The 17315-nt window shown below is 41.2% G+C and overlaps 2 protein-coding genes across 3 annotated transcripts in view; both read right to left on the bottom strand.

The window, feature by feature from the left end:
• Window positions 1-17315, bottom strand: part of tap1 (transporter 1, ATP-binding cassette, sub-family B (MDR/TAP)) — a 433854-nt gene that overhangs the window by 36729 nt on the left and 379810 nt on the right. The gene's annotated exons all lie outside the window — the stretch shown is intronic.
• On the bottom strand, window positions 698-14999 carry pbx2 (pre-B-cell leukemia homeobox 2). 2 transcript variants are annotated; one of them, XM_072692424.1, is made up of 9 exons: window positions 14708-14999; window positions 13979-14052; window positions 11949-12193; window positions 9125-9315; window positions 7442-7577; window positions 6274-6415; window positions 5436-5530; window positions 3332-3388; window positions 698-1555 (listed from the first exon to the last, which is right to left on the bottom strand). In XM_072692424.1, exons 1-9 carry the CDS (start codon window positions 14944-14946, stop codon window positions 1481-1483), a joined length of 1254 nt encoding a protein of 417 aa, XP_072548525.1. In that variant the 5' UTR covers window positions 14947-14999; the 3' UTR covers window positions 698-1480. The 2 variants fall into 2 exon arrangements, with proteins under 2 accessions (XP_072548525.1, XP_072548526.1); XM_072692425.1 differs by lacking the exon at window positions 3332-3388.

The raw sequence follows: 17315 nt of genomic DNA, 5'->3' as shown, positions 1-17315 counted from the left end.
AAGTGCATTCAGCTCACACTAGCTGTAGAAAAGTACTGCCAATGGAATAGGACTCTCTGAAGCAGACAAACATGAACCTTTTGGCACCATGCTGCCTAATGCCAGGCGTGGACTAGAGGGGTATAAAGCCCCCCAGTAATTGAGCAGCTGTGGAGCAGTGGAAGAAGAACTGTGCTTTCTGGAATGATGGTGGTGCTCCATCCAATACTTCTGGGTAAGATGGGTTATGATGAAGTGAGATGAGGTGAGGTGAAAAGCATCCAACATCCTGACTTCTCTAACGTTATTGTTGCTGAATGCAATCAAATCCTTGCAGCAATGCCCCAAAATCGTTGAGAGTGTTTTTTTTTTTCCTGGACAGTAGACAGTTACTCCATAAAAAGCAGGATAAACTCTATCCAAATCCTTTGATTTTGGAAAAATCATTTAAATCAGCAGGCGTCCCAATACTTTTGTCTATATAGTGTATCTAGCGGAGTGGCTCTGCAGTCAAAAACCGACTGTAAGGACTAGAGGATGGCTAACAAACTGTGCAATGGGCTAGAGCCTCTACCTGGAGATCTTTGGTAGGTGTTTCCAATAAATGCAACGTTCCCAATGAAGATGTTTACAACCTGTTAAACCAATATGAATCCAACAGGTCTTACACAAACAAACAAACAAACAAACAGTAAGCAGTCTGAAAACAAGGGCCGTCTCCCAGAGCTACTGAATGTGTAACACAGACAGTCTTTATTGTAAAAGAGGTAGAGAATACAGGTGTTTCACTGTACAGAGAAAGACAGCACTGTTGATATACGCATTCAAACCGTAAATAAAGACAGCAAACACACCCCATTCATATAATAGTAGGTACACACAGTAAAAAAGAGAAACACACAAACAAACAAACCAAAACAAACAAACAAACAAACAAACAATCTTTGGATTATTCTCTATTGCCCCCTTTACCCATGCCAATCCACCTCTATCTGAGCTTTAAAGAAACAATATAGATTCAAATAGCAGTGATAACAATAACAATAGCACTACAGTCATAAAGAAAGCAGTCTTAATGCAGTTTAAAAAGTTCCCTCTTCACAACCCAAATATTGCAGTAACGAGTAGTGGAAGTAGTGAAGTGATGACGCCAAAATAATAATAATAATAATAATAACAATAATAAAAGTAAAATGGAAACAAAACAGGGAAAAAAAACAGCCAAAACCACAATGAACCCACCTTCGATCCATTCCATCTCTCTCTGTCTCACACACACACTCACAGACACACACTCTCGCGCTCTCTCTCTCTCCAGACAATATGATGGATCAAGGATCAATAATGCGCTGAAAATAATAATAATAATAATAACACACACAAACAAACAAAAAACTGCACTTGGGCAGAAGAGTGACCATCATTCTTTTCGTCTTCTCTTTAGTCCTGATCTCACTCTCTCTCTCCCTCTCTCTCGCTCGCTCGCGGAGCTTAACGGCCATTAGTCCGAGTTATCCGAGTGTTCGCTTCCAGGTGGAGAGGGAGGCGTGTTCTGCTCCTGCCAGTTTCCATTAGTCTGCACACACACACACACACACACACACACACAGAGAGAAAGAAAGCCAGCTGTTAACAGCCACCTGTCCACAGCAGGGTTCACTACTCCCTTCATGCATCTCCATTTCCTATTTCAGTGGCATTTCAACCAATCAGATGAGGCAGGAGAAGGGGAGGGGCTTCAGATGTTCAAACAGTAGTGAAACAAACATGGTCGGTGAGCGTGGTTATAAAGCACTGAAACTTCCAACTGCTTAGGAGCTTTAAATGTCAAACCTAAAAGATTAAGGTAAAGATTAAGATAACAGACGTGGCTAGATTAGCCTAGAGATTAAGATTAAGATTATAGGTGTCTAGAGTGGCCTAAAGATTAGGATTATAGGTGTCTAGAGTGGCCTAAAGATTAGGATTATAGGTAGCTAGAGTGGCCTAAAGATTAGGATTATAGGTAGCTAGAGTGGCCTAAAGATTAAGATTATAGGTGGCTAGAATGGCCTAAAGATAAAGATCAAGACCAGGGGTGGCTAGAGTGGCCTAAAGATTAAGATTACAGGTAGCTAGAGTGGCCTAAAGATTAAGATTATAGGTGGCTAGAGTGGCCTAAAGATGAAGATCAAGACCAGGGGTGGCTAGAGTGGCCTAAAGATTAGGATTATAGGTAGCTAGAGTGGCCTAAAGATTAGGATTATAGGTGGCTAGAGTGGCCTAAAGATGAAGATCAAAACCAGGGGGTGGCTAAAGTGGCCTAAAGATTAAGATTACAGGTAGCTAGAGTGGCCTAAAGATTAGGATTATAGGTGGCTAGAGTGGCCTAAAGATAAAGAGCAAGACCAGGGGTGGCTAGAGTGGCCGAAAGATTAGGATTATAGGTAGCTAGAGTGGCCTAAAGATTAGGATTATAGGTGGCTAGAGTGGCCTAAAGATAAAGAGCAAGACCAGGGGTGGCTAGAGTGGCCTAAAGATAAAGATCAAGACCAGGGGTGGCTAGAGTGGCCGAAAGATTAGGATTATAGGTGGCTAGAGTGGCCTAAAGATTAAGATTAAGATTATAGGTGGCTAAAGTGGCCTAAAGATTAAGACTATAGGCGGCTAGAGTGGCCTAATGTTTAGGATTATAGGTGGCTAGAGTGGCCTAATGTTTAGGATTATAGGTGGCTAGAGTGGCATAAAGATTAGGATTATAGGGGGGTAGAGTGGCCTAAAGATGAAGGTCAAGACCAAGGGTGGATAGATTGGCCTAAAGATTAGAAAAGAGATGGCTGGAGTGGCCTAAAAATGAAGATTAAGACCAGAGTGGCCTAAAGATAAAATATTAGCGGTGTCTAGAGCGGCCTAAAGATTAAGATGTATATCAGAGGTTCTGTAGCCAAGTATATGTAAACTATAACTAGTTCACTATACTAGTGAACTAGTAACTACTCCTCAACTCTGCATACACCAACATTTCTGGCCCACTGAATACAAAACCCAACTAACTCCTGAGGCAAAACTCTCTGGGATTCATTCATCTCCACCTGCTGCATCAGTACCAACCGGAACAGAAAGCCATGACTTGAAATACACGTTCAGCATCTGCTCACTGACATCTACTGTACGTGTGTTTTCAGCAAACGCTTTCTGTTGCGGCTCAGAACGACTGTCAGTGGTAATTAATCACATGCATGATGTGTTAGATGGGCGGTAGATTGGCAATCTCTAAAGACTTGCTTCAGCCAGTATGACCAGTGTGAGTTTATGAACCATGTTGACCATCATGACTCTACAGGCATGAGCATGCATGTAATGGGCTCCTCACCCGGCTCTCTCTGGGACTATAAAGTCTTTCTGAATAGCGGGAATGAGAGACTGAGTCCTACCAGAGAGAGAGAGGACAATGAAGTTTAGGTGTAAGCACACACAGACATACACACACGTACAGTCATGTGAAAAAAAAAACCCCAAAAGACAAACATCAGGTTTGACCTCAACCGTAGCTACAAGATATACCTATAGGTCCTGTGATGACATCTTAGGATTTTTGGAGACTTTGTTCTTGGGCTGAACTTGATAGGACAGCCTGACCTGTCCACGTTGGCAGTTGTTCTACTTGTAAATGATTTAGCGGACTGTGGAGCGGCTGATTTCTAACAGTTCTGAGATCTTCTTAAACCTCTTTCTTGACTCATCTGCATCTATAACCTTCTTTCTGAAGGCCTCAGAGGGATCTTTGCATCTGGCCATGGTGATCTTCTTCACCCCTCACTTCAACCATCAAAAGCAGACCAGACTAAATGTCTGAGATTTAAATAAGACCGGCTTCTCCAGAATCCTCTCCAACCACATTCTGATCATCTACACCTGATTCTGATTTCACACTTTAAGTACTAATAATGGAGGCGATTTAGGTTTTTCCTCACATGAAGACCGTGGCTGCGTCCCAACTGCACACTACTCACTAAAACTATGAGATATAGACTATGTAGTATCTTAATAATCTTAATAATGAGGGTTTGGCCGGTTAGCACACAAAATATGAATGCATTAACCCGCTTTGTACTAACAGGAAGTGATGAATGTCACTTCAAGTTTATTAGCTGCCATTGCTACTGCACTTGCATCGTTATATCTGCTAACTGTTCCAGACGTGAGTAGCGCCTCCCTTTCTGTTTCACATTGCACTGTGGAAAAATGGTGTCCATCGTAACCACACTCAAAAACCGACCGGTTCTGGATATGTAGCTTGGATATTTGAGTATACTCAACTTTGACAGTTAGCAATACTAGGGAGTCACCGATCCGATGTTAGGATCTGACAACGGTCCTACTGGCACTAAAGATTTGCAATGCTTGATTACGGCTTGTATATTTGGCAAAGTTACTTATTTATTCTCAGGTTCTGATGCTAGATTTTATTTTGAATTAGAGTTTACACTAAATAATTAAAAAATAAGATTGGATTACCGTTTGTGTGTTTGATAAAGTGAAGCTACATATTTTTAATTTTTGGCCAATACATTTTATAAATTTTTTTATTTATTATAAGAAGTTTGACCTTTTTTATTTTGAGATTTAAATGCTGTGTCCTGCAAAATTGTTTATTAATTTTGTGACAAATAAATAGCAATTTAGTACATTTATATCTATGTGTTAATCTGTTAGATTTTGTTTTACTGTTGTTTTAAAGTTACTAAAGTAATGTTTAAGTCAATCCAGATGCCTTAAGTCTCTCCTACATGGTGAGGTAGAGGGTTTATTAATTTAATAACGGTATCGGATCGGTTTAGGGTATTAACCAATACGCAAAGTTAATGTATCTCTAAAGAAACGGAAAAAGTCAGATCGGTGCATCCCTAATCTACACCATATACTCTAGTTAGACTAGTTAGTATTAGTAATCAGTACACAACCTGGACGCACCTGTCTATTAATTATACCTGAGAACTGATGATTAAAAGATATTTTGTTATATACATTTTTCATGGGGTATCCTAATTTTTTCACATGACTGTACCACTCCAGTCCCATCACAGTTAATATAATACTCCAGCATTTTTTCAACATTCTCTCTACCTGCTGTACCTGTATGGTCAATCACCATGGACAGCAAGTCACAGAGCAGACAACCTGACGACTCAACCAAAACCCACTATGAATAAAGTCAATGGAAAAGCACTGAAGCCCCAGTCCACTGACCTCTTTTATAAGTGTGAAGTACAATTAACCTACTGGTAACTGACTATACAGAGGAGGTTGAAGAACACTGCAGTATTCCTTTAAAGCATTATACACACACACACACACACACACACACACACACACACACACACCCCAAAACTATGACCCTGTGTGCATTTGCATGCATTTGGAATGGCACCATGCAACCCATTTCAACATTACGATGCCATTTAAAAGGGTCTAACCTGAGCCCCCATGTGGTAGCCAGGCTGCTCTCCATTCACTGGAGGAACTCCGAGGAAGAGATCAGCTGACCCTGAGAGCGAGAAGGACCCTGAGCCTGTGAGGGGGTGTGAGAAGGGTGGGACAAAAAAGGCATTTTATAGTCACGTTCTTCTTAAGTTATAAGTTATGATCTACATGTTTATTACAGTGTATTACACATCTAGTGATGAACACAGAATAATAACTCGACTGATGTTAAACCAAAAGAAAGTGGGGGTCAATTAACATAGAGCAAATCAACTGTTTTACTAATAGCCACAATCACTCCTTATGACAGGTCTTCCCTACTGGTTTTTTTTTTTCACCACTGCATTGTGGCAAGAGGCACCTGTGGGTCCTGTGATGACATGATTGGATTTTTGGAGTCATTGTTATGATTGTTGTTGAGCTTGCTAGAATGACCTGATCTGGCAATGCTGGCAGTTGTTGTTCCAATTGGCAAATGATTTAGTGGACAGTGGAACAGCTGATTACTAACAGTTCCAAGATCTTTTTAAACCCCTTCCCAGACTCCTCTGCATCTACAATCTTCTTTCTTAAGACCTCAGAGAGCTCTTTGGAACTGGCCAATGGTGATAACACCCACTTTACAAATCTACCAGACTAAACGTCTGAGGTTTAAGTAACAGCGGCTCCTCCAGAACCCTCTAAAACAATGTTCTAATGAACTGCACTCAATTCTAATCTTAACATTTTCAGCAGTAATAAATGTGTGTATGTGTGTGTGTGTGCGCGCATTTCTACTGTATTTCTACTAATTTCATTTTACAATTGAATTTTAAAAGACAATTCACTAACCGGTAGAGTTTGGAGTGTGTGGCGACCCCTCTCGCTGTGTGGCGCCCATGGCAGTCTTCATGGCATAAAGGTTGGCCTCTTCCTGGAACTTGCCGATGTTCTTCTTGTAGCGGATCCTCTTGTTGCCAAACCAATTGGACACCTGCAACAGTCCAGCACCAAAATCAAAGATACTACCAGCACTGAGGTGTAGGGCTGGGTGATGTGGCCAAAAAAACGTAGTACAATTTTTATTTAACAATATTCACAATTAATTATTTATTGTATATGCAAATCTGGGTCCCACAGCTGCAGCCAACTGCTCCTCTTGTACTGTAGTGAGTGAAAGTATTACACCAAGAAAAAAAAAGTATGCTAAACAATGAATAAAGAATAATAAGTACTAATAATAATAACTAATAATAACAGTAAGAAAAGTGCTAAACGTAATAAAGAGCTGAGGGAGTTAAGAGAGATGTAAAAATCTGTACTTGTACGGGTATGAATACTACATATCCATGCAGCCCTATTTAACCCACTGGAGCCTACAAACGCACCAGTGCGCTAAATTCAATGTTTCTTAAAGGTTTCTATTAATATCTATGTGGTAATACAGCACAGTAATACTGTTCAAACTATTCCTAAATCTGCAGAGTCTGCCCTTTCGTTTGCATCTTATTGCAAGATTGTACGTGCCACACATCCAGAGTTATATAGCTATGAGGACAGATTAAGACACTATGTGTCTAACTGGTGGATTCATGCATCCATCATCTGCTGCTTATCTGTAATTGATGGATTTGTGCATCCATCTCTGGTTTTGTGCAAAATTGACCAATTGACACTCTCGAAAATCTTTTCCTCTGCCTTTTACATATATTTAATTTATTTTATATTTTTTAATTTAATATTTTATTGACACAATCCACATGAGTAAAGGTATATTTTCATAAGAAATATTTATAAAATCTGACTTTTATTCATAAAGGTCACATGGGCTCTATATGAGACTGTTCTCAATATTTTGATATAAAACATGTGGGAATTATCTAATATGCAAGTGCTTTTACAGGCAAATTTAAGAAGATATGCAAAATTAGGGGGAAAAAATGTCCTCATAGACTCCAGAAAGTAAAGTGAGGCTTAATAAAAGGAGGGATGTACAAAACATTGGGTTAATGTTCTCTACCTGAGACACGGTGATGCTGCAATGTTTGGCCAGCTCCTCTTTGGCCTCCTCGCTGGGGTAGGGGTTGGACAGGTGAGAGTAGAAATACTCGTTCAGGACCTCCGTGGCCTGCTTGCTGAAGTTGCGTCTTTTGCGTCTGTTGGCATGATAACAGGAAACGAGAGTAAACAAACAGCCTTTTGAAATACATCCTCAATCACACAGCCGTTTCCTCACTACGCTCACCTGTGCAGTTTTATGTTAACAATTACTGGCTTTATCCTCCAAGCCATTTTATAATTGAAGTGTGTGGCGATTTAGGCGACAGTGTGGATACTCTCAGCTCTCTCTGTATTCAAGACTAAGTCTAGAAGCATACTTACTAGTGCGATCTAAGAAAAAAACCTTGGTTCGTGGTGAATGCTGTTGTTTTTATAGAATAAATAAACCTATTTGGATGTTTCATAGTTACAATTCTACAGGAAACAGGAAACTCCCAGTGATAAATGTCATGATGTTGTTCAAGTTCATTAAACCGGGAGTTCAAGAAACTTTTCGAGAAGGAAGGAGACTTAAGACATATTAAAAAAGAATACTATGAGAGGTTTTGACATTTGAAGAACTGCAGTTTAAGTGTAAACTGTATTTTCTACCTGCATGTCCTTCCATATCATACACTCTTACTGTATTTTAGGTTTTCCTTTATAATGCACTGAAATTAATGAACATTTGTGTGTACCCAAACTTAGTTAGACTTCATATAACTTAAAAAGTGCTAATTAATTCTTTCATAGCCATTTTTCAAGCTGCATTTACACCTTAGAATGAGAACAGGCCATTTTTACTGTTCTTCTAAGAGTAAAAGAAGTAAATGACCTCTGTTTTGATTAGCTCTCCTGTAGCAACCCAAGCTAAATCTCCAACTATAGCATCAGAGTGAAAGGGCTTGACTAAACAGCTATCAGCTAAATTACACAAAAATATGTAAACAAAAACTGAGAATTCAAAATGAACCATCTTTGCAACTTAGCTCCTCTGCACACATGGTGGACAGAGCACTTTTTTTAAAAACTGCTTATATTCTACATGTGAGATTTCCACCAGTGGCCAGGAAAGAGTCGGGATGGCCCACCTCCATCCTATCAATCAGAGCGGCGCAATGCTAGGCAGTGTAAGCGTCTGTTAGCTGATGTAACAGACCTGGCAGTTAGTGTTCTCCTCTGAGCGTGTTGAGCTGTCCAATGGTGCTGCGTTAGCAGCGGTTCAAAAAGATGTGCCCTCTAACAGGAGAAGCACTGATCTAGGATCAGACTCCTATCAGATTCCATACCATCATAATCCAAATAGCAAGCCAGGCTAAATCACTGATAATAATGTCAATGTGAAAGAGCTTGACTAAATGGATATTAGCTAAATAAGACAAAGGGGGGGGGTGTCCAGCTATATGGGCCCTATAATATACCTATTGAGCCATTCATGAGATGATCCAGGCTAAATGCTGAGCTGTGCAGTGCAGTAGAGTACAGTGAACCCTCCAGCAGTGGAGATTTGGGTCACTGACACTGATTTATGTGGGATTGGTTCTCTTGGAAAGAGAGCAGTGCAGATGTAGAACTGTGTATATATATATATATATATATATATATATATATATATATATATATATATATATATATATATATAGAACAGTAATGAAATACACACCTGGCATCCAGGAAGCGCGAGCGGAGGATCATGACTGCCTCACACGTGCTCTGTTTAAGTTGGGTCTGGATGGAGCTGAATTTGCGGTGAATGATGCCCACCATGCGCTCGATCTCCCGCGGGGAAACGGGCCGTGTGCGCGACTGCTCGCGTAGCAGGTTCATCACGTGAGTTGTGAACTCGCTGCACGCCTGCAAAACATACATACACACACGGATGACATGAGTATTACACTCAATTACAGCTGTCAGGCATCTTATGCACATCTGCTCAGTTCCTGACTGTTTTGGTTAATAGGCAGTGGTGGCTGAGTAGTTAGAACACTGGGTTAACTAATGACAGGATTGTGGGTTCGATAGCCAGGCTTGCAAAGCTGCCACTATTGGGCCCTTGCGCAAGGCCTTTAACCTCCTCTCTGCCCCGGGCGCCGCAGCGAAGGCCACCCACCGCATTGGGCATGTGTGCTAACAGGCTCACTATGCGTTTTCACCGAGGGCAAATTCAACGACTGTAGTTGTCTTGTCTTGTCTAATGGCTCCCTCCTTCTCAATCAACTGCAATTCATTCTGGAGACCATTATTAAAAGGCAGTGGCGGTTTGAAGAAGCTGTGGTGGTTACAAGGTAAGCATTAGAGCTCACACACGTTCAGATTGGCTACAAGAGGCTACAAGATCTGGTGAGCATCTGGTTCCACTGAGGAGCAAAATAGCTGGAAGGGCTCTTGGTACTGAATGGCTTTTGACCACTGTCCTATCTATGAACTTGGGTACACCACATGCTCCACTAGTGAATATTGAAGTAGATCTCAGGCTAAACGAGTTGGGAGCACAGACTACACAATTAAGGATGTTGCCCCACCGAACTCATGTAATCTCGCGTTACTAGGAGACGCAGAGAGCAAAACAAACTTTTGGAGGCTGGAGGCAGAGCAGCAAGCTGTTCTCAAAGCTGTTTCCCCTGAAACAGTAAAGAGGAAACGGGTAGAGTGTTTGGGTCGTGGATGTTTGAGGCGTGATCAGTGTTGCACAGGCACTCGATGATGGTGTTCCCATCATAAACTCATCAAAGCGTAATCTGCAATATCTCAGCCACTCGTGTGAATGTTTGGTCTCGAGTTCTCTTTGTTTAAGTGCTGGCTTTCATATTTCTGCTCTCAGTTGTCACTGGTTGTTGGGGGAATCCATTCAGATGGAGTGGCTCACCAGTATACACCACTCCATCACACCTAGAGTTGCATGAAAACACACCAGCACAGAGTCATCCAGGCTAATACTGCCTTTAAGAAAAGTTCCTAATTACGACTCTGGAGGTAAGAAGTGACTTCTGTTCAAGTGGTTTTGATTGGAAACAACATGAACACTGTGACAAATTAAGCTTTTCGTTTCTTGGTTTTTGCTGGCATCAAGTAAGAGCATGTACATTCAGCATAACTGCGACAAAACTCTGAGACTCTGAACATTAGGGGAGTATGGTTATATCCAGAAAGAAGCATCAGTAGCATGGGCTTTTTTTTGGGTAAATGTAAATTTACATTTACGCTTTTAGCTGACGCTCTTATCCAGAGCGACTAACAAGGTTACAGGTATTACAGAGGTGGACCAATGTAGTGGTCAGGAGTCTTGCCAAAGGACTCTTATTGATGTAGCGCAGCCTAGTCACCCAGACCGGGAATCGAACCCCAGTCTCTCACACAGTGTGGTAGCTCACCGGCAGATCTGTTGCACCACAATAACCAGAGAATAAGAAACTGAATACATGAATAAATAAAATGTGTATATATATGTATATATGTTTTTTTTAATATATATATTTATTATTATTATTATTATTACTAAAATCAATTTAAAACACAATCATCAGCGTTATCTAACTGACACACCCCCACTTGAAGGTGGGGGGAGTTTCCCCACTAGTAAATATGACTGTGATGGTGTTTGTGTGAGCTCATTTTGTAAATACACGACTTACAAAATGTGCTTCCAGTAATTATTTGAGCAATACCATAGAAGAACCCATATTGGTTCTATCAAGAACCTTATTTATTATGGATATGTGAGTAACCTTTAACTTTGCCAAAGAACATTTACATTAAGTAAAGTTTCCTTAGACCTTCTTCACACTCCATTACAAACATGTTAAGACTAAACTTAACACTGCTTGCAAAGTTTGTATGAAGACTCAGACATTCACCAGGGTTTTCTTATCTGGGATTTGTTTAGTTCGCGAGAACAATGAGATCCATCTATCATCGTCTTACACAGCTGACAAACTGTTGTTTAGGACTTTCTCAAGAACAAATGTAAGAAAACACTGATGAATGAGGCTGTGTTTTTTCTACTGCATCGCTCAAAAAAACATCTGAAACACCGTTATTGTTAACAGTGTGGACGAATGTGGCATTTTATCCACACACTGACCTAAGATCAGCAGCAGAGCTCTCTTGCACCGATCTCTGCAATTTGCATTTGAGTCACACTGATTTCCATGATCATTTCCAACAAAACGAGAACAAACGAGTGACCCTCAGGCCATATTTTATCAGACTACCAAAGAACAGACATCTGGTATGATTAGGCTTGCTCATAACCACCTATATTAAAATGATATTTAAAGAAAACAAATCAAAACTTGGTTACAGAGCACTTTGATTTCTTTTTTTATTATTATTATTTAGTTAGTTTAGGCTTTCGTGAAATGTGATTCAAGGCCAACTCCCTTTGACCAACTAACGTGATTGGAGCATTAGAGCCTCCTTTCTAAACATAGTCCCCGAGACGGCAGCTGTGCAGGGCAGTGATTGACTGCTGACGGGCTGAAATGTACCTGCTCGTATTTCTCCAGCTCTGTGTGGTAGATTGTGCGAATTTGGCTCAGCTTCTGCTTGTAGTCCGAGTGCTCCAGAGAGCTGTCCGGAGACATGCCCCCAGAGCTGGTTGCTGCAGAGACGGCTGCAGCCGCTCCACCGCCTTTCTCCGGGCCGGCTACACCTTCGGCCAGGAGCATGTTGTCCAGTCGCACGAGTTGCGGGTCCTGCGGCTCCTCCTCCTGGGAGTTTCTCATCGACAGACCTTGAAAAGACCATCACAGCTGTCGTTAGTAACCATAACTTTTAACAGACAGAACAACATACTCAATATTCAAATAGATCAATCAATCAAACGTCACGTCAGATGACAGGGAAAACATGGACAAAAGTATTGGGACATCTGCTCATTCACTGTTTCTTCCCAAATAAAGTTTTTTTTTCCTGCTGTTCAGAGAAGGCGGCTTTTGACTAGATTTGGAGCACTGCGGTCAGGATTTGGTTGCATTAAGCTCCAAGAGCGTTAGCGAGGTCAGGATGTTGGACGATCATCACCCCACCTCACTATCCCAGACTCCCCAACTCATCCCTAAAGTACTGGATGGAGCACCATCCACCATTCCAGGGAACACAGTTCTTCCACTGCTCCACAGCTCAATGCTGGGGGGCTTTATACATACCTTTATACCCCTCTAGCCCACGCCTGGCATTAGGCAGCATGGTGCCAATAGGTTCATGATGTTTATCTGCTTCAGAAAGTCCAGTTCTGCTGACAACGCCACTAGACAAGCTGTGTGTGTGCATTTGCACATCTGTGTAAGTAGCTGAATGCATTCGTTATTTAGCAAACATAAATTTTCTGCATTTCTAAAGCAAGCCATTGCATATTTGTCACTGGAGGCCAATTATACTCTTTAGGGAGTCCAGGCCACGGATGGCTGTGGCATCACTAGCAGATCGGACCCCTTTTCCATACACAGTCCAGGTGGAGGGGTACACGCAGAGCACTATACAGCAAAACAGTGCCCGGAGAATATTGGTAATGGTAATGGACCATTATTTATGCCTACCAACATTACATAACACACACAACTCTTCAGATAGCCAATAACATTAGTTGGCTGGCCAATTTGGTCAAGCTGGTGGATGCGTGTGGTCACCCTGGTCAACTAGCTTTACCAGATCGACCTGCTTGAGCCTTGTCCCAGTCTGGAAGTGAGCTAAACACGTACAGAATGTCATCCACAGTGAACTGAGGTACTTTAAGACAGATATAACGAGGTTATAATTCTCCAGACAGACTGAAATGTCAACGGATGGCTGTGGCATCACTAGCAGATCGGACCCCTTTTCCATACACAGTCCAGGTGGAGGGGTACACTCAGAGCACTATACAGCAAAACAGTGCCCGGAGAATATTTTTGGTGGTAATGGACCATTATTTATGCCTACCAACATTACATAACACACACAACTCTTCAGATAGCCAATAACATTAGTTGGCTGGCCAATTTGGTCAAGCTGGTGGATGCGTGTGGTCATGCTGGTCAACTAACTTTACCAGATCGACCTGCTTGAGCCTTGTCCCAGCCTGGAAGTGAGCTAAACACGTACAGAATGTCATCCACAGTGAACTGAAGTGCTTTAAGACAGATATAACGAGGTTATAACTCTCCAGACAGTGACAAGTTCCCCCAAACTTTCCTGTGACCCGGTCACCCCGCTGTGCTGCTCACTATCCGGGCTCTGCTAGACGCGTTCACTCACACCACAAACGCCGGAGCGCTTATAAACGCCACAGTCACAGCTCTAAAGCCCATCAGGTGTCAAATTAGCTTAAATCTGCCTGCTCTGAGAGCGATAACCACATTAATTTGCACTTTTCCTTTTCCCTGAGCCTGAATTTCTCGCTTTGTTTCCAGGCGCGCAGCTCAACATGGCGCCGCGGCTCACCGACGGCCTCCTTCACAGTTCAACCGCAAAACTTTTGCTAAAGTTAAAATAAAGACTTTCGCACAACTTTAAACACAAAAACGTGCTGTAAACTTACCTGTTTTCTCCTTAATCTCACACAGCACGCTGAACAAAGCCGGTTTCATCCGATGGCAGTTTAACGCGTGTTTTCTGCGGGGCACATCAACAAAACTACGTTAGCTAGATAGCTAACTGCTAAAGAGTCCGCTATCACTCATTAAACGCTGCTGTTTATATTTAATGACATTTCTACACATTATAAAAGTCTACTACAGGCTTTGATAACGTATAAACGCTTGTTTATTTGGGTTATTTAGCAGCAGTGACCCCCGAAAACTACTACAGCAGCATAGCACTGCTGGAAGTTAGCTAGCAGTTAGCTAGGTAGCTATGCTAGCTAGCTACGTTAGCTCGGTACGGTGGCTGGAGTTTCCACCGCGCTTTAGCAACCCTGCAGCTTGTTGTCATCCCTTTATTTTGTTAATTTCTGCTGAATATGAGGTTTAACGTGTTGGATTTAATGAAGCTTACACCTAAACGTCGGTGTAAGCTTGCTTAGCTGACTGGTGAACTAACAGCAAGCGACCGTGTAACAACAGCCTCCATGTAAACAACGCGGGTCCCCAATATAGAGACACAGGACTGGAAATCTGGGGGTTTATTCTATGTCTAAGCGCATAAACCAGCTTTTCTGACGTTTAAAATGTGTTTAATAAATATTTAAATTTTTAAATATCTAAATAAACAAAAGCTCAAACTTTGTTTTCGGGCACGAAGCCAAACGCCTTTTTTAATGTCGACTTACTTCGCCTGCGCTTCGTCTAAACTTTGGTCAGTAATGGTCATGATTTGTTGCAAAATGTCTCCAATGTCTCGCCGGTTTTCGTGTCCGTTTTCTGTCCCGTCCAGATGGCCCGGTTCGCCATCGGGGCGATGTTGTGGATGCATCGGGTTGAGGGGGTGCATTCCCGGGTGAGCGTTCAACCCGAGCCCCCGGCTTGGATTGGGCCCGTTGCCTGTAATAGGCTGCTGCTGCTGCAACATCCTGAGCGGCACATTAATCTAACCAGCCAGCGAGAGATGTGTGTGTGTGTGTGTGTGTGTGTGTGTGTGTGTGTGTGTGGCAGCCGTACACTCACACACCCTCCTGTGGATAGTCACACTGGGGTCCCCTAGCGATTGAATCCGCTGGCAGGACAATCAAACAGATCATACTGTCCAAAAAAGCTTTAATATGGACACATCCTGTGGCGGATCCAGCAGTTTAATATACAGCATATACCTGTGAGGCTGCTGGACTCATCACATACTGTCTTTACAGGGTGGGGTTGTTTTCAGGGGGTAAAAGGACAAAGTACACCACTAAAAGAAAAATAATTTGGGATTTGTTGTCATCAAATGCTTTTATGATTTTAGATAATAAGTCTAACACAGTGTATAACCATTAGCAGCATTCAGAATGGCATATATATCGGATCATGCGGTGTCTTCGGTACAACAACAAAAAAAACTAATATGCACTTAATATGTTAATTTTTAGTTTATAAAAGCATTTGACATTATAAAAGTAACAGTTTTGAAACATAATCTGCCTTAAAGTGTCTCGAACTAACACTATCGAGATGTTATTGGCACCAGAGGCCCAAATCAGGCTGCACCTCTGGCTGTGGTGGCTCAGCGGTTAGATAACAGGGTTGTGGGTTCGATTCCCGGGCTCGGCAAGCTGCCACTGTTGGGCCCTTGAGCAAGGCCCTTTACCCTCTCTGCTCCCTGGGCGCTGGAGTTGGCTGCCCACCGCTCTGGGTGTGTGTGTGTGTGTACTCACTGCTCCTAGTTCACTAGTGTGTGTGTGTGTGTGTGTGTGTGTTCACTACCACAGATGGGACATATTTCGCTGTACAGTGACAAATACATGCACCTTTTAACTTATTTAATAGGGCATAAATGCAAAAACGGGTGCTTATAAGCTTTTAAAATAATATCATGAATCATACATAATTTTCTTTTCACTGTTGTCTTCTTAAAACCTATTGTAAGATGTAAAACAGATCTGCATTTCACTTCCCAACCTCTGTTTATCTAAATTAACATTTACTGTTGGGGCCTTGAGCAAGTACAAGAATAGTTACAGTTAGCAGCATTCAGAATTAGATATGATACAGTTCAATATCTTCAATACAGCAGGACAAACTGTGCCTGAAATATCCACGCTAATATTTTTAGAGCATTCAATACTATAAAAGTAAAAACTTTGAAACATAATCTGCCTTAAAATGTCCTGAACACTTAGACTCAAGCTAACATGCTATTTATTGCTATACTATTGCTGCACCAGAGGCCCAACTCGGGTCACACCTACTGTAATCAGGTCAACGTGAACTTATATAAAGAGCATAGATGCAAAAATGAATGTTTATAAGCTTGTAAAATAATGTAATTAATTTTTTTTTGCTACTGATGTCCGCTTAAAACCTATATTCAGATGTTTTCTGTGGCAAAAACAGATCTGCATTTCACTTTCCAACCTGTTTATATAACCTATATAACATTTACTGTTGGTGCCTTGAGCAAGTACAGGAATAGTTACAGTTAGCAGCATTCAGAATTAGATATGATACAGTTCAGTACCTTCAATATAGCAAGACAAATGGTGGCTGAAATATTTACGCTAATCTCTTAAGCAAAATTTATATATTTTATATATTTTTTAAATTATATATATTTTAAACATAATCTGCCTTAAAGTGTCCCAAACACTTTAGACTCAAGCTAATATGCTATTTATTGCCGTACTATTCAAGGCACCAGAGGCCCAACTCGGGCCGCACCTACAGTAATCAGGTCAGCATGCAAAAGCAGGTGCTTATAAGCTTTGTTATAATAAAATAATATAATAAAAATATGAATAAAACAGTTATGCATTTCACTTTCCAACCTCTGCTCATTTGTTTTGGCTAATTTCAGCAACTGCTTTGACAAGGAGCCTGTATCAGTGTAATTCAGTTATAGTAATAGGGGGATAACTTCATAACTTCATCTTCTAAATTAGATACAATACGATTCAGTGAGCAGCAAAACAGAGTGGCTGAATTATTTACGTTAATATCTCAATAGATCCAGATCTGTACCCTAAAGTGTCCCAATCTAGCACCTCAACTGCAAGCTAACATGCTTATTATTGCCATACTGTTCAATACAACATGCTTTAGGCCCCAGAGGCTCAATTTAGGCCGCAGTGTCAACATGATAAACTTAGTTTATCCCAAATTTAAAGGGCTTAAATAAGTTCAACTTCAATACAGTAAAGAAAAAAGTTAACTTAATATCCTAATATGTCCATTAACATTTATAAGAGCATTATGTATTATAAAAGTACAACATTTAAATCATAATCTGCCTTAAATGGTCCTGAT

This window comes from Salminus brasiliensis, chromosome 1 (genome assembly GCF_030463535.1).
Source record: "Salminus brasiliensis chromosome 1, fSalBra1.hap2, whole genome shotgun sequence".
Classification (NCBI taxonomy): Eukaryota; Metazoa; Chordata; class Actinopteri; order Characiformes; family Bryconidae; genus Salminus; species Salminus brasiliensis.
This window is presented reverse-complemented; position numbering and strand designations above follow the sequence as displayed.